General features: G+C 41.1%; 1 protein-coding gene across 4 annotated transcripts; it reads left to right on the top strand.

Annotated features, from left to right (window-relative positions):
• Positions 1 to 1,633: 1,633 nt before the first annotated feature.
• si:ch211-117k10.3 (Krueppel-like factor 15) lies at positions 1,634 to 6,709 on the top strand. Of its 4 annotated transcripts, none has more exons than XM_010896124.5 (3): positions 1,634 to 1,756; positions 3,106 to 4,005; positions 5,368 to 6,709. In XM_010896124.5, exons 1-3 carry the CDS (start codon positions 1,641 to 1,643, stop codon positions 5,534 to 5,536), a joined length of 1,185 nt encoding a protein of 394 aa, XP_010894426.1. In that variant the 5' UTR covers positions 1,634 to 1,640; the 3' UTR covers positions 5,537 to 6,709. The 4 variants fall into 4 exon arrangements, with proteins under 4 accessions (XP_010894426.1, XP_010894424.1, XP_019910774.1 ...); XM_010896122.5 differs by having other exon boundaries at positions 3,106 to 4,269; XM_020055215.3 differs by having other exon boundaries at positions 1,641 to 2,817; positions 3,106 to 4,269.
• The last annotated feature ends 13,732 nt before the right edge of the window (positions 6,710 to 20,441 follow it).

Below are 20,441 nucleotides of genomic sequence, written 5' to 3'. Positions count from 1 at the left end.
ACATTCATGTAGAGAGTAGCGAAGGACTTTATAATTGATGCATAAAAAGCATAAATTGGTGCATAAAAATTGACCAGAATGCAGATAATAAAGTGTCTGACACTCAAAATCTTATCAGGGAGGACCCCCAGACCCCACCGCTTTTGTGTCCCCTGGGCTTGGGGCTGCTGGCAAGGTGTCCCTTTGTTTCCACATTGAAGGTGGCAACCCTAGGGCAGCCAAGGCTTATTGATGCACGTGGGGATCAAAGGCTGGCCCGTGTGGTCCGATCCAACAGACGACCTACTGTAGCTCAAATTGCTGAAAAAGTTAATGCTGGTACTGATAGAAAGGTGTGAGGACACACAGTGCATCGCAGTTTGTTGCGTTTGGGGCTTCATAGCTGCAGACCAGTCAGGGTGCCCATACTGACCCCAGTCCACTGCCGAAAACGCCTACAATGGGCATGTGAGCATCAGAACTGGACCATGGAGCAATGGAAGAAGGTGGCCTGGTCTGATGAATCAAGTTTTCTTTTACATCATGTTTATGGCCGGGTGCTTGTGCGTCACTTACCTAAAGAACGCATGGAAGGAAGGCAAGCTGGCGGAGGCAGTGTGATGCTTTGGCCAATGTCCTGCTGGGAAACCTTGGGTCCTGCCATTCATGTGGATGTTACTTTGACATGTACCACCTATCTTAGCATTGTTGCAGACCATGTGCACCCTTTCATTGCAGTGGTATTCCCTGATGGCATTGGTCTCCTTCAGCAGGATAATACGCCCTGCCACAAATTCAAAAATGGTTCAGGAAAGGTTTGTGGAAAACAACAATGAGTTGAAGGTGTTGACTTGGCCTCCAAATTCCCCAGATTTAAATCCAATCGAGCATCTGTGGGATGTGCTGGACAAACAGGTCCGAACCAAAGAGGCACCACCTTGCAACTTACAGGGCTTAAAGTATCTGCTGCTAACTCCTTGGTGCCAGATCCCAAAGTTGAATCTAGTGGAGTCAATGCCTCGACGGGACAGGGCTGTTTTGGCTGCAAAAGTGGGACCTACACAGTATTAAGCAGGTGGCCATAATGTTATGGCTGATCGGTGTAAATCTGTTGTCTAAAAGTGTATTTTTCAGGTTCTAACAATTACCATTGTCTCCATTCACCATTTTATTTTAGGATTCTGGAACTTGTACGATTTTATGAGCAGACCAATACAAAGGAAGTAGTACAAATGTGTACTAATTGCTAACATTAGTAATCGATATATACAGTGGTGGTACAGTGAAATGCCCCTTTAAGTAATAGACTGTTCAATAGTAAAATCTCTATTCTACAAACCTACCGCAGTAAATCTCGTCCAGTTTGTGTTAGGTCACCATTAGTCATCACTTGCATTACCTGAATGAGCCACGTTGTATATAATGCCATTTTGAGTACACAGTATATACAGTATTTAAGGACTGTGGACAATTATATTTTTCCCGTGGACAGATCAGTGACGTTACGGAAATAATGTAAAAAAATCCCCTTGATCAAGTGAAAACCAATGAAACACTAGGTGTCAGGGCGAGCCTCCATATGCGTAGCCAATCACAACAGCGGAATTGGATCCGTGTCTTCTAGTGTACAGCGATGTAGTCATGTGATGGGCTCAGAAAGAATGCCAACATGGAACCGTGGCAAGGACGCGAGGGGTTTTTGCAACAATAACACGACGGAGAAAAACTTTGAGGATGGTGCATTTCGAAATCTGAATGTATTTCGTGCTCATCGATGGTAAGTGATGATATTTGCTGTTTCTGTTTGGGCGATGGTTCTAGTTACACTATTGGCCACACGTTCCAAAATTTGAGCCTTGAATTCCCGTCTAACCTTTTGCTGTGGTGGCTTACCATGCGTGTCGCCTATCCATGGGCTAAGGTTAAAAGCATTTAAGTTGTAAATCATTCTTTTTGGTGAAAACGACGATGTTATTATGCATTTATTACAACCATGCCGCATGTTTTGCACACGAAACACCTAGGCGTCATGTTTGGGCGGTGTTTACACTGTACGTGTCATCATTAATTATTATATTGTATAATCCATGCACTTCTTGACCCCATTTGAATTGTTTTGTGCTATCATTTGTAAAAGGTCCGGTTTCAGTTTCACTTCCATGCTAACAGAATGATGCTGCACTTTTATTTTAAACGTAGCCTACTAAAAAACTATTATTGCACAGGCCCCCCATACTTCTGAATTTATCCTTGGTGTTCTGAATGGGATATAAGATTATGTCTTAACATATATGTGTTAATGTGTCAAGGGAGGTAACCTCCAACCTGGCCAGTTGATTTCAGCAAATTATATTAATAAATGACAGGCACCCCAGAATCTCCAGTGAATTGAATAGACGACAACGGACTCCACTGTATGTGCTGGGCACTCAGCGCCACAGACCACTCTTCAACTGCACGTAAACACATACAAAATATATACACAAGTTTATCTCACTCTGGGATGTACTGGCCTTCTGAAAGTATCCAGACCCCTTTACTTTCTCCACATTCTGTTGTGTTATACATGTCAGTTTTAGTTAATTTACAAAAAAGAAAAAGTTAATCAACACACAATACCCCATAATAAAGAAACAACACGTTTTCTGAAATCTGTGCTAATGTATTGGCCTACCGTGAAGCATTGTGGTGGGAGCTTTAAACTATGGGGGAGCTTTTCCACGGCAACAAATGAGAGACTGAAGGAAGGATTGAAGGAAGGATGAACAGAGCAAAATTCAGCGAGGTCCTTGAATAAAACCTGATCCAGAGCACACAGGACCTCAGATTGGGGAGAAGGTAAATCTTTCAGCACAACAATGCCCCAAAGGGCACAGCCAATACAACGCTTGGGTGGCTTTGGCACAAGTCTGTGAAGGTCCTTGAGTGGTCCAGCCAAAGGCTTGAACTTAATGTCTTTGAGTGGTCCAGCCAAAAACTTGAACTGAATTTATTTTCAACTGCCCTTTCCACAAATGCACACCCATTTTATTTATTTTGCCCCATAATAAAGTGCGTTATTGTCAGGATTAAATATTGCCTTACTTATTTTGAATCAGTCATGTTTCTAAATCTTGTGCTCCCCAGGTTTCTCTGCAGGTGTAAAAGGAAGCGTAATTCCCTGCTGACATTTCTCTTGTGTACTTGGACTGTATCAATGGTATCGTTAAGCAACAGAGCATTGTCATCTGAAAATGATTTCTTCAGAGACAGTGCTAGCTTGGTCTCCGTGGGGCTCGTGGAGGGCAGTGATGGTGGGAGTGAAGGGGGCAGCTTTAGCTCGTGTTACAGCCCGGAGATCAGGGACATAGGGGCTCGGCTCAGCCTCAGCCCAGGAGTGGAGGAAGAGGAGGAGGAGGAAGAGGAAGGGGGCAGCTTCCCGTTCTGTCAGAACCCTGTGGAGATGGAATGGGAGCGGCCAGAAGATGGCATGCCGCAGGACCCTGGGCTCCCTGACTTCAGCCCCGGCCTGACCTCAACCTTTTCTCCCACCCTGGAGGACATTGAGGAGTTCCTCAGGGAGAAGATGGAACTTGTGAGAGAAGGGGTTCTTTTCTCTAGCAAACCCATGGAAGAGTCTGCTCCATCTCCTTCCTGCCCCGTGGAAGAGCCTGCTCCCTCCCCTTCCAGTTCCATGGAAAAGTCCTGCTCCCCCCCAGGGGGAGACTTTAGCCCAGGCACTAGTGCTGACCTGTCAACCCCCACCACGCAAAACCCCAACACCTCTCACAACCCTTGCCCAGTTGCCCAGTGTCCCTCCTCGTCCCACTCAGTACTCCTTGGAGCACCCCTGTTTTTCCAGATCCAGTCCCTCCCTCTTGCCCAACCGCTTCCTCAGACAGGCTCTCCAGCTGGGTCGCCCAGTGGGCTGAGGTTGGCCCACCTGGTTCTCGGGTTCCAAGGAGGACAGAACTTTACCCTGGTGCCCACCTCCCCAGCCACGCTTCTCAACATACCCAGCACAGATGCCGGAGCTCCAGACCAGAAGTATGTAAAGATCGCCCCCCTTCCTATCACTGTGAGGGTTTCTGGGGCAACGGTGGTTGGGGGTCACATTGCAGGTGCTGTGGTGAAAGCTGTGGCCCCTCTTAGAGTAAACAGACCTTCTTCTACAGAGACACTAAGGGTGCACAAATGTTCTCATCCGGGCTGTGAAAAGATGTACACCAAGAGCAGCCATTTGAAGGCCCACTTCCGCAGACACACCGGAGAGAAGCCGTACACCTGCAGCTGGCCTGATTGTGGCTGGAGGTGGGATATACTGGATCATAACAAGATAGTCAATATGCAGTTAAAACTAAGGAAGCTTGGGTTTGTTTAATTAATTACTTTAACGCAAGTCAATGGCATAAATATCAGACAGTGGAAATGAAGCTTGCGATGAGTAATTAAAAATGAAGTAGGTACAGTTTAATGAAAGACGCTATATCCCGTTGTTATTTTTGGGGGGAATATTGACACAATATGCCACTGTAATTATTTTGCAATGCATGCCATAAAACATTGATTGTACTTTCCCTGCAGAGGTGCGGAGTGGAGCTTGTATAAAACCGTAACAATATGCAGTGGATATAAAAAGTCAATACAGCATCATTGAAAATTCAGAGTTTGTTTATGTTAAAGCTGAATTCAAGACAAATCATGTCAGACCTTTTTTCACCTTCAATAAGGTCTTGTAACCAACAAACAAATGGATAATTCCTCAGAAATATCTTAAAAATTATTATCTGTGCCTCGGTTGCACAAGTGTGTACAACCTTTAATGGGGGTTGTAACTGTTCAGATTGAACCAATCACATTTCAAATAATTTACAAAGATAACCTGTCGTCACCTGACATCAACTGAAGTGATTCTAATTGACTAAAATAAAATCAGTTATTGCTTTAGGATTTCTTTTAAGGTTTGTTGGTTGCATATTGCAGAGACAGCCAAGGACCTAAAAAGAACATCTTCAGGATCTTATTGTTGAAAAGTACAAATCTGGAGAGGGATATAATTTTATTCCAAAAGCATTACATGTATCATTGAGCATTGTGAAGACCATTATTAAAAAGTGGACACAAGATGGCACCGCCAGGACATTGTAAACATCAGGACCCTGATTGTTTGAAGGGGCAAGGAGAAAGACCATTAGAGAGGCTACCAATAGGCTAACAGAAACCTTAAAAGGAGCTGATGAGCTAGAATGAGACTTTTGATATCCACTGTGAACACTGAAGGCTCAGAAAATGTTAGACATCTTAACACACTGTTACTAAACAGTACAGCTTAGAAAGAAATCAAATGCATTTAAATCATCACAAACAGGGCTTCCTACAGGGTGTTGACCTGTGCTCCTTTGTCTCTAGGTTCTCTCGTTCTGACGAGCTGTCCCGTCACCGGCGCTCCCACTCAGGGGTCAAGCCCTATGTGTGCTGTCTTTGCGATAAAAAGTTTGCCCGCAGCGACCACCTCTCAAAACACACCAAGGTTCACCGCACTCCCCGGCCTGGCAGAATCCTGAGAGCCACCGTCTGAGACAGTGTCATCACACAGCAAACCCAGCTCAGGCCAGTGGTCATACTGATGGCACCCCTTAACCCGTCGCAGCCCCCTGACTGGGCTGACAGAACTGTAATAACCCCGCCTCCAGGATACAGAGCAGCTTGGTGCTCCATCTTCTGGTGGTGCCTGTGTAGCCTAACGCAGCTCAGTCCAAATCTCAACCACAACCAGGGTTTGTCTGAGTTATCCGCCCAGTCGGCTGCAGGGAAGCTCTGTCAGGGAGTCAGGATTTTCATCAGGAGTCTACAGAAGAAGACTTCGGACAAAATGTACTGACTCATTCAGACCCGCTGTTCTCTGCTCTCCTCCCTCCTGCAGCGGAGCAAATGTGGGCACGTCCTGATACTGCTCAGAGGTTATGGCAATCTCAGGGATGTGATTGTTCTGCTTAAAGGAGAAGTTCACAATATTTTAACTAAATCTGTATTTGAATTAGTATAAAGGTTGCTTTTTTGCTATTCTACATGCTGGTTCAGCATTGCCAGGGGCAGTTACATCCAAATACAGGCTTTTCGGAAAACCAATGCAGTAAAAAAAAAAAACAACAATTTTGTCCTTGTTCTCCCAGATCGGCCCCCTTCTGTCTTCACAATTGTATGATATCCTATTTTATCTACGGACCTGTCTGGTTGCCACAGCTCCCATCGGGGATGTTTTGGGGAATATTGAAGACTGCTGATAGCCTTCCTACTAGACATCTGAATCTAGCCATTCCATGTGGGTCAAGGCATGAGAGTGTATGGTCACAGAACCGGAAATCTCTGTTCGATTTTGGAGGCAAGCAACTTTAAAAGAGTGTGGTGATATCTGGGAATCCCTGTTAATGTTCTTCCGAGCTAAAATGCAAAAAGAAAATGTAAACCTGGAAATGCTGTTCAATTTGCATTGCTCATCACTCATCATCTAGAGGCACATTCAGGGTTCAAACCTAGACTATGGTGGTCAGCTTGGTGCTATGAAAAAAGTGCCTTAGACTGCTGTACCATCTGGAATACATTATTATCTCAGCATTGTGATGCCTTTGAATCAGACAAAATGCAGTCTGATGTTTCAGATGAAGTTAAAAATACACTCGCCTAAAGGATTATTAGGAACACCTGTTCAATTTCTCATTAATGCAATTATCTAATCAACCAATCACATGGCAGTTGCTTCAATGCATTTAGGGGTGTGGTCCTGGTCAAGACAATCTCCTGAACTCCAAACTGAAAGTCAGAATTGGAAAGAAAGGTGATTTAAGCAATTTTGAGCGTGGCATGGTTGTTGGTGCCAGACAGGCCGGTCTGAGTATTTCATTATCTGCTCAGTTACTGGGATTTTCACGCACAACCATTTCTAGGGTTTACAAAGAATGGTGTGAAAAGGGAAAAACATCCAGTATGCGGCAGTCCTGTGGGCGAAAATGCCTTGTTGATGCTAGAGGTCAGAGGAGAATGGGCCGACTGATTCAAGCTGATAGAAGAGCAACTTTGACTGAAATAACCACTCGTTACAACCGAGGTATGCAGCAAAGCATTTGTGAAGCCACAACACACACAACCTTGAGGCGGATGGGCTACAACAGCAGAAGACCCCACCGGGTACCACTCATCTCCACCACAAATAGAGGCTACAATTTGCACGAGCTCACCAAAATTGGACAGTTGAAGACTGGAAGAATGTTGCCTGGTCTGATGAGTCTCGATTTCTGTTGAGACATTCAGATGGTAGAGTCAGAATTTGGCGTAAACAGAATGAGAACATGGATCCATCATGCCTTGTTACCACTGTGCAGGCTGGTGGTGGTGGTGTAATGGTGTGGGGGATGTTTTCTTGGCACACTTTAGGCCCCTTAATGCCAATTGGGCATGGTTTAAATGCCACGGCCTACCTGAGCATTGTTTCTGACCATGTCCATCCCTTTATGACCACCATGTACCCATCCTCTGATGGTTACTTCTAGCAGGATAATGCACCATGTCACAAAGCTCGAATCATTTCAAATTGGTTTCTTGAACATGACAATGAGTTCACTGTACTGAAATGGCCCCCATAGTCACCAGATCTCAACCCAATAGAGCATCTTTGGGATGTGGTGGAACGGGAGCTTCGTGCCCTGGATGTGCATCCCACAAATCTCCATCAACTGCAAGATGCTATCCTATCAATATGGGCCAACATTTCTAGAGAATGCTTTCAGCACCTTGTTGAATCAATGCCACGTAGAATTAAGGCAGTTCTGAAGGCGAAAGGGTGTCAAACACAGTATTAGTATGGTGTTCCTAATAATCCTTTAGTTGAGTGTATATGAAATACTTTAAAAGTGGTTAAGACAGAGAAAATAAATATGGGGCTTACATTTATTAATTGTGCCCCTGCCACTACTGAACCAACATGAGGATATTGCTGGCAGGTTAGCTAAGTTAGATCTCAAAAAACATGTTCGGGCTCTTTTACATGCCATTCACGTATTTGGTAAAAAGGTGAACTTCTTCTTTTAAAGTGGATTTCAGGCCCCTACGCTAAATATCACACCCCTAACACACACCACATATACACACACATCTTGTTACATGGAGCAGATGACATACTCAAGGTCAGAATAGTGTTTAATGTGCTAGTTGTCTTTAAACACTACCCTGTCACACATTATATTCTGCAGATTCCTATTGCTCAGTGAGTTTAATGAGTTACTCCCTCTTCGAGATAGTGCATTGCCCTCTAAAACTATCAATAACCAAGCTCATTCTAGCCCATAATCTCTGTTATTAGCCTATTTAAAGTCTGTACACCGTGCCAAGCTCTATGGCCCCAATAATTTCCATCCCTGACCCTATATAGGCCAATCAAATACTGCTACCACCACATCCCTGAATTCTTGCCTCCTGTCACTGCGTAAAAAATCTCAGGGCCACTGACTAGTGTCTAGTTTTTTACACCACGGCCCTTTCCTGGTCTTTACTGTAATAACTTGTTAGAGATCACTCGTACCCACCTTTCCCAGGTTTGCATCAAATGCTGATTGAAGGGTGAGATTTTCTGAGGAAAAACCAGCAGACACTGCTGCCCTCCTGGTCCATGCTCCCATAGAAATGGGGTTTCTTTTAATTATTTTGTTGCCAAATCACAGGTCCTTTTTAACAACCTTTTTGTGTGAACTGCTTACACACTTTATGATGTAGCACATACGTACAAGCTCCATTATCTTTAAACTTTAAAATATATGTTGACAACAAAATCACTCAGCAAAAGTTACTTTTTTGTATACTGTATGTTTTTTACATTAGCTTTACAATGCAAAGTAGCTGATATAAGGAACTGCTTAGTAATTTCCGGTAGTAGAGGTTCGTAGGTTAGGCCAGCAAGCAAAGCTAATAATTTATACAGTATAGTAATATACTTACCAGAAAAGGGCAGCTGATCTTTGTCCCGTCTGTTTCCGTCTTATCACATTTACCTACATGTTGAAAACATGTAGAAGCTTCTATGAAGAGACAAGCCAGAGTCAGTATATTAAGCTATCCAGTTGAGTCTGTTTGGATTTTCTAATGTAGTATTGCTTTATGAACCTGTGTAATGTTATTGATATTGTGGGGAGATCAGATAGGGATTCATTATGAGACCAAGTCTTCCATTAATGAGTTAACCTGTCTCACCACATCAAGCTGATCCCTCTCTTCTCAAGTGCAATTATGTTAGCAGGATAAGGACTAGCGAGCTCTGCTATGTAGGAACTAATCTGTGGGTTTGAGTGGAAAAGGTGCTTTTTCAATATTCTACTGCACTTATTTAGTAGTTTGGATTTAGTAGTTGAGCCTTGACATCCATTACTCACATTTGCCATCCATTACATGGTTCAGAACCCATGATGAGCCAAAAGTTTGATTGTTTTACTTTCACACAGATAAACACAGAATGGATCACCAACATATCACGCGCTTCATCAGCAGCATTACTGGCAATCATCATCACATGGTCTCTATACAGAAACATTTGTTGTTCATTAAAAATAAATATTTGAACATGACTGGTTTGAACATGACCACACAATCCCTCTGGAGACAGACATGTGACCCAGCTGTGGGTCAACATACAGGTTCTATTTTTTTTAATACCAGAAATGCTATTTTCTTATGTATGAGAATAAAGTTTGTAAGCACCACCCTTAGTCGTTTTTTAACTCTTGACTCGTGATCATATTATTTGTTGTTGATTTCAAGACACAGATAATTACTCCAGCCTGCCTGTATAACTGGAATGGCTGGCTCTGTGTTGGACTGAATTGCTCTGGGACTTGGGGAATGTCTGGATGGGCTGCATATAATTTAAGGAAAAGATAGCATCCCCTGCCTTCTGCCCATTTTCACTCCCTTCCACAAGGCCAAGACAACTGGGTAGGAATAAGCTCCCATCATTCACCCTAATTCTTGGTGTACTCTTACCCAGAGCAGTTTCAATAAATTAATGTATGTTTTTTTTTTTCATGTATTTTCAAATCAGGAACAAAAATCAACAAAGTTTATCTCAGGCTAATAAATGTTTCCAAAAATAAGGTAACAGTATCTCTTAAAATAAAGGCAAAAATAAAAGTTACTGGATGAGACTTTCTTAGTCACTAAGGCATGTGTCACACACGGACTTTGTTAAATCACTTCTTTTTTAACAGCATTTATTTATTTTGAAGTAATGTAACTATTTTATTGATTGGCCTTATGGCATTAATTGGCCATAGTGCCCTGGCTAATTAGACACCATCTTAAGGCCATGCTACTAAAATCACAACATTGTCTCCATTCTGTCATATGCTATTTACTTGAAGGGCTTGCATCTGGCCCCTATACAATATGAGACTGTATTGATGGACTTCTGTAGAGATTTCTGCCAGGTGCATCCATCATTGCAGAGACACTCAGAAGCTGTTTGAGTGGCCACTGGGTATTTGGTCACCTCCTTGATGCCCTTTTGCCAGGTTACTTACTTTGGTTGGACAGCCAGCTCAAGGGAAAAGGTTCCAACATTCTTCCACTTCATAATGATGGAGCCCACGCAACTGTGAACTTTCAATGCTATTTTAATGGATTTATTTTTTCCAACCTTCTCTAAATCTACGCCTCAAGGTCTTTGGAGCGTTCCTTGGACTTCACATCTTGGTTTTTGCTCTGACATGCACTGTGAATTGTGGAACAAATAGACAAGTGTGTGCTGTCCAAAATCACATCCAATTTATTGAATTGGCCTCAGGTGTATAGTTGTGGGTAGGAGGGGTGCTGTGGGTGCTGCAGCCACTCCTGATGGGATTCCGTCTGCCAACGATGCATGCATGTAGTCTGTCGGTCGCTTAGTTTAAGTAATTCAACCAAGCATTAAGGCTCAAGTGAATGTGGTGTATTTATACAGCACATAGCCGTGGCATTTTTATTAACCATAACAATCTATCTTCCCATAAAATACAATTATGCCACTCTAAAGGCAAATTGCTGGCCACCAGGTGTCACAATAGCATTAACATTAATATTAACAATAATCAACAGTTTCCATGCATTCCTCTACAATGTTACATACAAATATTCAAGAACAAACCACACTATAGTATTCTATATGATTTCAATTTCTTTCCAAACAAACTACTTTTCGGAGAATACACATAATACAGGTCTCAGTATAGATTTAGACTGATTATATACAGCTCTCTGCCTTTGGTCTGTAATTATCGTCGTGAAGTTTTTGCCCTTTTTTTTATTTAATTGTGATTTGTACTCAGTATAACAATAACATAATGAAATGTTTTAAGATGGAGGTATCATAAATAATTTAGCAATTTGATATCCACAGTGCCTTGCAAAAGCATTCAGACCCCTAACCATTTCTCTCATATTACCGAATTACAAATGGCACATTGAAATGTTGTTCTTTTATATTTTATTTTATAACACTGACACTCAAAATCAATTATTGTGTGGTTACATTGATTTTATGAAATACAGTTGTGCTCATAAGTTTTCATACCCTGGCAAAAATTGTCATATTTTGGCAGTGATTTTGAAAATATGACTGATTATGCAAAAATAACTGTCTTTTATTTAAGGATAGTGATCATATGAAGCCATTTATTATCACATGGTTGTTTGACTCCATTTTAAATCATAATGATAACAGAAATCACCCAAATGGCCCTGATCAAAAGTTTACATACCCTTGAATGTTTGGCTTGTTACAGACACCCAAGGTTACACACACACACAAGTGAAAATGGCAATTCGAGGTGCTTCTTAAATTGCAATTAGTGTATGTCAATGAGTTTATTAGGTCTCACGTGCAAGGGCATAGGAGTGACTCTGATATTGCGGGGACACATTTGACTACAGTGGGAATGTTAATGTATTCACCAAAATGTCTATTTAATATGTAGTTCTACGTGTTTTTCCTTTTCTAGAATCCACTTCTAGTTTGATTCGCTTTGTCCATGACTACGTTAGATAGACATGCTCTGGTTAAAAAAGGCATGGCATTATTGACCAACAAAGCATGAATAGGACCAGTGCGAGGTAGTCTGGTTTAAAATACTGGGGGCGATTATTGTTTCCACAACGCTGGCTTGCAATACTCATTGGGGGTACATCAGAAAGCAGAGTTAACATACTCTGAGTTGAAATCACAACTATGGGTTGACTGACTCTGAGCTGTGAAACTCAGAGTTAACAGTTTCAGAACAGGTGGTAACAATTAGTTCAGTCAACTCAGAGAAAAGTTAACTTTGAGTAAAGCATGTGCACTTGGAGATAAGCACTCATCAGTGCTACCCAGATAATGTGATTCACCATAACAACAGGGGAAAAAGGTCTCGAAGCCCATACTTCTCCCCAGTGGAGTTGGATATATTAATGAATGCACATGCAAAATGAGTACACATTCAAGAAAAAAGCAATACGGTAGCAGCAGCAAAGGACCTATCGTGTCAGAAAATTAGCGTTAATTGAGAAAAAAATAAGTCACATCTCAAGTGGCACCCATCTGCATTTATAGAATTAAGAAATATAAAGCAAAAATATTGCAATATACATACAATTTTTAACTAGCAGCAATTTTAAGAGACTAGGATGGGAAATATGAACAATATGGGTAGAAGTATTGAACATTATAAATATAATATGAGTGTAATATGCCTATAAATGGTACATACAAAATAATATTCTAATGTACATTAAATATACATAGAAAGACACCAGAGCATTTGGAATATTAATTTGTGATCAGTATGATCATGGATCAGTGTTGCTGGTTGAGGAGCCTTATGGGCTGAGTCTGGAAATGCGTGCCTCGATGCTCTGGTAGTGTCAATCAGATGTCAGCAGCGGTATGAATAGACCATAGCCTTGGTGGCTGTAGCCTTTGATCCGTGCTTTCCGAAGGCATCATGTATGGTAGATGCCTTGCACAGAGGGGAGATGGCAGCTGATGACGCCCTCCACCGACTTCACCACCCTCTGGGGGAATTGTGATCGGAGCAGCTCCCATACCAGGCAGTTATGCAGCCTGAGAGGATGCTCTCAATGGTGCACCTGTAGAAGTTGGTGAGCGTTTTTATAAACATGCCAAATGTCTTTAGGCTCCTCAGGTAGTATAGTTGCTTTTGGGCAGTTTTCACTGTCGAGTTCGCTTGCCTGTCCCAAGTGGGGTCATTTATGCAGGTGCACCAAACAGGCACAAACCGTACTTGGCAGCAATGAAAAAATATACCTCAAACAGGAAAGTATAATATCAGTACAAGCAATTGTGATGCTGTTTAGCCTCCCCTACCTAATTCAACTGCTTTCAGTGCCTACATTCAACATATATTTAAGTAGTAAATAAGTACAATTCTCAAAAGAATTACAATTCTTTGCAAGCCTATCTGCACATTAATGCTTTAGAGAGACTTCCTATTCACATAATCTCCTTCATTTACTAAAGGAGCTGTGATAGGAGTATGAGTGCCATCTATGCAGCCAATCCATGGACACCCTAAAATATTGACTGATTAGTGCTTTAAGTCTCAAAGCTTCATACTAAAACTGATAACTGCAATTCTATGGAATTATTTGTTGATGAGTCTCGTGGGTCTGTGACTTGTGAACACTACAAAAGTGTACATAAAACATTTCAGTGCAAGTGTCACATATATGACAGCCTGACAGAGACGGTTGCCTTGGACATAATGCTCAGCATCACCGATGTTATACAAAAACTGCAACACAAAGAATTTGTTCCGAGAGCACGTCCACGATGTATCATATGAACGATATGAAGGCTGAGAATATTGTTCAGATGAATGATCGATTGCACATAAAAACCGGTAATGCTGAAATAGATAATCATTATGATTAAAAAAAAACACCCAAGCAGGGTCTGATTACTCCTGACTGTGATTTCTGCTGAGTAGAATCTGATCAACTCTATGCAAAGGAGATGTGTCGCACAGCGTGAGGCAAATGGTGGTCACACCAGATACTGACTGGTTTTCGGATCGACCTGGAGCCCACCCAATACAGTTAAACTGCACATTTTAGAGTGGCCTTTTATTGTGGCCTGCCTAAGGCACACCTGTGCAATAATCATGCTGTCTAATCAGCATCTCGATATGCCACACCTGTGAGGTGAATGGATTATCTTGGCAAAGGAGAAGTACTCACTAACACAGATTTTGACAGATTTGTGAACAATATTTAAGAGAAATATGCCTTTTGTGTACATAGAGAAAGTCTTAGATCTTTGAGTTCAGCTCATGAAAAATGGGGGCAAAAACAATAGTGTTGCGTTTATAATTTTCAGTGTAATTATCAGGCTCTCATTGAGTTGAATTGGGTGTGCTTGTCCAGGGCTACAACAAAAATGTGTGCTATTGGGGGTGCTCGACGACCAGAGTTGGGAACCAATGATCTAGATGATTCAAAACATCTAAATTGAAGAAAAATAAGTTGTGTTGTCTGTTGTGTGGAGATTGTTACCAAGAACCGTGGCTACTTAAGACTCTATTCTTGACTGGTGGTGGCTCGTCCATTACTTAGCAAGCTACTATACTTGCAGACCCTATGGTAAAGACTAAGACAGAGATTGTGCAAATCATTTTAGCAGGGGTTCTTCCTTTCAAATCATTCAACATCACTTTTTCACACTACCATAGCAACTACTCAGTGTTATCTAGCAAGCAAGCTACTACTAGTAGTAGGCTGGACAGATGAAAAATGTAACAACGCTTTTTCCGGATGAAACTTATATTGTTGTAAACTTATAATATTACCTTATATTCAAGCTGCTTGCTGTAGTTTAAAAGAAATCGCCGGAAAACAGGCCTAATTTTGGGCCTTTTTTTTCCACCCTGGCTCTTCCTATCATTTCTATTGAGCGCTGTGGCAACGACTGTTCTTCAGAACGCGTTCCAAACATTATAATTCTTGCCAAGTGTTCTACGTCACAATGCCGTACTAACCCATAGTGTCAACGAGCTGTCAATGCACCGTAGGTTTGGCTCACAACATTTCCTTGAACGGGCTACTATCTTATTTACTTGGGCTTTCTGCCACCTACTCATCAAAAGCAAAACCTTTTCCACTCGTGGTTAAAACTATTTATTCAGCGAATGGGTAAAACCTTATTAAATCCTATTACGGTATTATTTGTCTAATATTATGTCAATTTTAAGCCTTCACCGTAACATTTTAGTTAACCGAATCAAAGTATTATATATTTTTGTTTGTTTGCCAAATGGATGACAGGTAATTTACGTTGTTTGTTTGTTTGTAGGTTTGAAATCGATCGTATGACGCGCACATTCTTGTACTAACAAAACCGTACGGTCAGTCATTGCTTAGCTGCTGGCACTCATTTTTAGTTGTTGCCTTAGATTATGAGCCAAGCAAAAGCACCCGCCAGCAGACAGATAAAGTCAAGGTTAAAGGTAAAAGAAGGTAAAACTGCGACATTCGTTTTTTATAGTTATAAGGTTGCACACTTTATAATTGTAAACTTGGAATAACTAACTGTAAAACGTTTTGCAAAAAAGATTTGCAACTAGGAATTACATTTGTAGTTGTATAAAATGTGCATAACTGTAACTAACTTGATATAACACTTGCCAATGTAAAATACTGACGGAGTTCTGTCACAAAAATATTGCTAGAACTGTGACAAAAATATTATTTTTGTAAATCATTCTGCGGTAGTACGTTTCAGAGCGTTTGCAAGCGGAGAATACCCACGAGGATTCTGATTGGCACGGCATAGCTTTTCTGACCAATTAAATGAAGCCGTCACGCTTTGACCATTTAACCAATCTGAGTATATTCTGGAACACCAGTGTTTAAGCTCGATAGTGATGCATTGTAGAGGAGGAAATACTATGAGAAGCTGCCTAGGCCAAAATTGAATACTTCACTTGCAAATCACATTGTAAGATTTTTAAGTAATTTATTTGCATAACATAAGTATTTGATACATCAGAAAAGCAGAACTTAATATTTGGTACAGATACCTTTGTTTGCAATTACGGAGATCATACATTTCCTGTAGTTCTTGACCAGGTTTACACACACACTGCAGCAGGGATTTTGGCCCACTCCTCCATACAGACCTTTTCCAGATCCTTCAGGTTTCAGGGCTGTCACTTGGCAATACAGACTTTCAGCTCCCTCCAAAGATTTTCTATTGGGTTCAGGTCTGGAGACTGGCTAGGCCACTCCAGGACCTTGAAATGCTTCTTACGGAGCCACTCCTTAGTTGCCCTGGCTGGGTGTTTCAGGTCATTGTCATGCTGAAAGACCCAGCCACGACACATCTTCAATGCTCTTACTGAGGGAAGGAGGTTATTGGCCAAGATCTCGTGATACATGGCCCCATCCATGTTTCCACCTCCATGCTCTACGGTTGGGATGGTGTTCTTGGGGTTGTACTCATCCTTCTTCTTCCTCCAAACACGGCGAGTGGAGTTTAGACCAAAAAGCTCAATTTTTGTCTCATCAGACCACATGACCTTCTCCCATTCCTCCTCTGGATGATCCAGATGGTCATTGGCAAACTTCAGACGGGCCTGGACATGTGCTGGCTTGAGCAGGGAGACCTTGCGTGCCATGCAGGATTTTAATTCATGACGGCGTAGTGTGTTACTAATGGTTTTCTTTGAGACTGTGGTCCCAGCTCTCTTCAGGTCATTGACCAGATCCTGCCGTGTAGTTCTGGCTGATCCCTTACCTTCCTCATGATCATTGATACCCCACAAGGTGAGATCTTGCATGGAGCCCCAGACGGAGGGAGATAGACAGTCATCTTGAACTTCTTCCATTTTCTAATAATTGCGCCAACAGTTGTTGCCTTCTCACCAAGCTGCTTGCCTATTGACCTTGTGCAGGTCTACAATTTTATCCCTGATGTCCTTACACAGCTCTCTGTTCTTGGCCATTGTGGAGAGGTTGGAGTCTGTTTAATTGAGTGTGTGGACAGATGTCTTTTATACAGGTAATGAGTTCAAACGGGGGCAGTTAATACAGGTAATGAGTGGAGAACAGGAGGGCTTCTTAAAGAATAACTAACAGGTCTGTGAGAGCTGGAATTCTTACTGGTTGGTAGGAGATCAAATACTTATGCTATGCAATAAAATGCTAATTAATTATTTTTTTAAAAATCATACAATGTGATTTTCTGGATTTTTGTTACTGTCTCTCACAGTGGAAGTGTACCTGTGATAAATATTACAGACAATTACAAGGCATGCTTTGTAAGTAGGAAAACCTGCAAAATCGGCAGTGTATCAAATACTTGTTCTCCCCACTGTATATACTTGTACTAAACACTTGTGCACACATGCATGCTTCCCTTGCGCATACATATATATACTTCACTCATCTAACATTAGCCTTCACCATTTCAGAAATACACATTACCTTCCGAACACTGAGCCTGCCTATGTTTCCCTATGGAAAAATGCACAACAAGCAGACGACGCTGTATAGCATTCAGATCTCAAATGTATATTTTCAGATTTTTTTAAGTTGGGCACCATTTTAATCTGGAGGACCTCACCATTTTAATAAGACAAGACAGGTCAGCGGGCTTTGCTGCGATAATACACTAGTCACGAAAACTTTCCCCTGTGGAAATCTAAGCTCCACCCATTGGTTGGGAGAGAGATGCTGGTCTTCAGAGGCAAATATATCAAAATGTATATTTTCTGATGTTTTTATTTCGGACACCATTTTAACCAGCAGGACCTCCCCTTTAAAATAAGATATGATTGGCTGTGCCAATCACTGTCATCAAATGCAAATCCCCAAAACCTTTTTTTTTTAGAACTCTGAGCTCCACCCATTGTTTTTCCAATGGAGAGGCATGCTGGTGTACTGAGGCAATTGGCAAAATTTATATTTTTCAATTTCATCAAGTGGGGGATCATTTTAATCAGGAGAATCTCCTCTTTTTAATAATTATGGCTTGGCAGCGTCATTCAATGATTTCAAACAACAGACTAGACATTTTTTATATACATTCAAGCAGGGACACCAACAAGAATGACAGGGCCCGGGACAGAATTTAACATTTAGGACCCAAACCACGGGCCAAAAAATTTATTAATAGTAATGAAATGACTGTCCAAAAAACAAGTCATAAACATTTTATTGTTTAGTGCTTTAATTCATAGCTAGGCCACATTCAAATCCCTTTGTTTTCAACACAGGTAATGAATTTTCAATTCATAACCTACTCAGTCCCAATCAATTACTGAACTGCTACACATTTTAGATGTTCTCTTTTAGATTTGTCCTTCCATTTCTGTGCTCCTAGTTTTGGTTGCATGGTGGCAATGTTTTAGCCAGATAGCTACAGTACTGTAGTTAAACACATTTGTGGTTACATTTGGGGAAAAAAGCTCCACTATGTAGGATTTTTTCAGTAAAACAACAATTACAGCATTTTGCAAGTACTCATCCGTCAGAAAGCGATTCTGCACCAATGCCCGATAGAGAATCACGTTCCGAATAAAAATATGAAAAATGGAATTACCTGTTCCATAAAAAGCACTAACTCAGAGTTCGACGACATTCTTCTTTAGCCTTGCTAATGTTAGCTTAGGGTTTCTGGTAGCTAGGTACAGAGAGTTGGTCTAAGACTTTTTTTGCTTTGCTATTTTTGTAGTGTATGCTATATTAGACAGGGAGGAACCGACGGTTTGTTGTCCTGGTCTCTAGTTGCCATTGTAGTTTCTTACAGTAAGCAAACTTCGCCCTTTACGCCATAGTTATGCTATTTATAATATCGTCCAAGTAAAATAAGCCAAGGAGGAAAGCCTGCCTCGCAGAAGGCGATTGGCTGGGAAGTAGCGGCATGGTCCAAAAATGATAAAATGACACTCCACCGGCACTTCTTTATTTTTACTGAATTAATACTATCTAGTGCAGCTTTAACAAAGTTATGTCGGCACTGGTGTTTAGGGTATCACCCTGATTGGCTGTTGGTGTTAGGGTATCACTCCGATTGGCTGTAGGTGTTAGGGTATCATTGATTGGCTGTTGGTAGAACAAACCATTTTTACAGAAAAGGGTTTAATCATAATGCTTTATATAAAAAAAGTAAGAGTAAAAAACATGAATCCCTTCATCAATGCAATTCTTCAGTTTAAAAACTGTTAACCTTCTCGACAGTACTGAATACAACACTGACTGACAAATTAATAGTTATATGTAAGCCAACCAAATGGGACACACCCAGGCCTGGGCCCGGGACAACATTCACGGTTGTCCCCCCCTGTCGGCGTCAATGTGTATAGGCCTATGACACATTGAGCACAGCAACTTTGGCTCTTTCTGAACCCAACTACTGTAGACCTAGCCTATAATACTTCCTTACATATTTGTTTGTATGCTATGGCCCGTGAAACTGTTGCATTGGAATCCAACTGAAATAACTGAATAACCTTTACATTACATTAGTCAAGCATATAGGGTTGTTTTTTTCTGGATAGGGCAATATGTATTTATATACAGTCATTTGCATTGTGGCCAATGGTATTGACATAGAAAACGCCAGCAACAATTTCAAATACACAGTGCCTCTTCATTTTCCAGCATATAAATCACTCTATACGGTCTCCTGAACATTTCCTACAGCACATTCACAGCAGTGTATAGAATAGTTTTTTCTGCATGAGTCAATATGTATTTCATATCCACTGAGTTAAATTGTGGCCAATGGTATGGGTAGAGTAAAATGCCAGCAACAATTGCAATTACCTAGTGCCCCTTGATTTTCCAGCATATATTCACACTATACAGTCTCATAAACATTTCCTAAAATACATTCACTGCAGCGTATAGACTATTTTATTCTCTATGAGCCAATATTTTTCCCATGTACAGTGGCAGTTGCATTGGGGGCTAAATGAAAATATAGTGTTGCTAGATGTAGCACACCATAACCAGTGATTAGACATGTTTGTCTTACTCTACACACTCTTCTGAACATTTCCTACTTTGCTTTCACTGTGGCACATACAATAGTTTTAGAGCTATGAGGGAAAATGTATTCCATACTTATTCGCATTGTCTGAAATTTGACCTTGGAACGTGTTTTAATACACACTTTTTATTGATATTCCTTTTAAATATGAACAAATATTAATTGTTGTCAATGTTTTGAGAGGTACATTTTCTTAAACAATTAATAAATATAATTTATATTAGTTTTTAAGTAATACGCCGACCTCTTTTATTTTGAAATGTTCCACATTTTCGTGACCCAAAAGTGTGTTTTTTTATACATTGCTGACAAGACGCTGATTATACTAGTTGTCTCACGGACGTGGATATGAAGCTCATATTAATGACGTAATAACACACATATACTCGTAACAAAACACTCAGATACACTGACAAAA

The sequence above is a fragment of the Esox lucius genome, chromosome 17 (assembly GCF_011004845.1).
Source record: "Esox lucius isolate fEsoLuc1 chromosome 17, fEsoLuc1.pri, whole genome shotgun sequence".
Classification (NCBI taxonomy): Eukaryota; Metazoa; Chordata; class Actinopteri; order Esociformes; family Esocidae; genus Esox; species Esox lucius.
The sequence above is the reverse complement of the archived record's forward strand: the minus strand, read 5'-3'. Positions and strand labels throughout refer to the sequence as shown.

What these genes read in the sequence shown, in the direction of transcription:
- si:ch211-117k10.3 (XM_010896122.5), top strand. Translation starts at nt 1,641, where the DNA reads ATGCCAACATGGAACCGTGGCAAGGACGCGAGGGGTTTTTGCAACAAT. An exon ending in GTATTTCGTGCTCATCGATG is followed by an intron (nt 1,757 to 3,105) that starts GTAAGTGATGAT and finishes TGTGCTCCCCAG; the next exon opens with GTTTCTCTGCAGGTGTAAAA. An exon ending in TGGCCTGATTGTGGCTGGAG is followed by an intron (nt 4,270 to 5,367) that starts GTGGGATATACT and finishes CTTTGTCTCTAG; the next exon opens with GTTCTCTCGTTCTGACGAGC.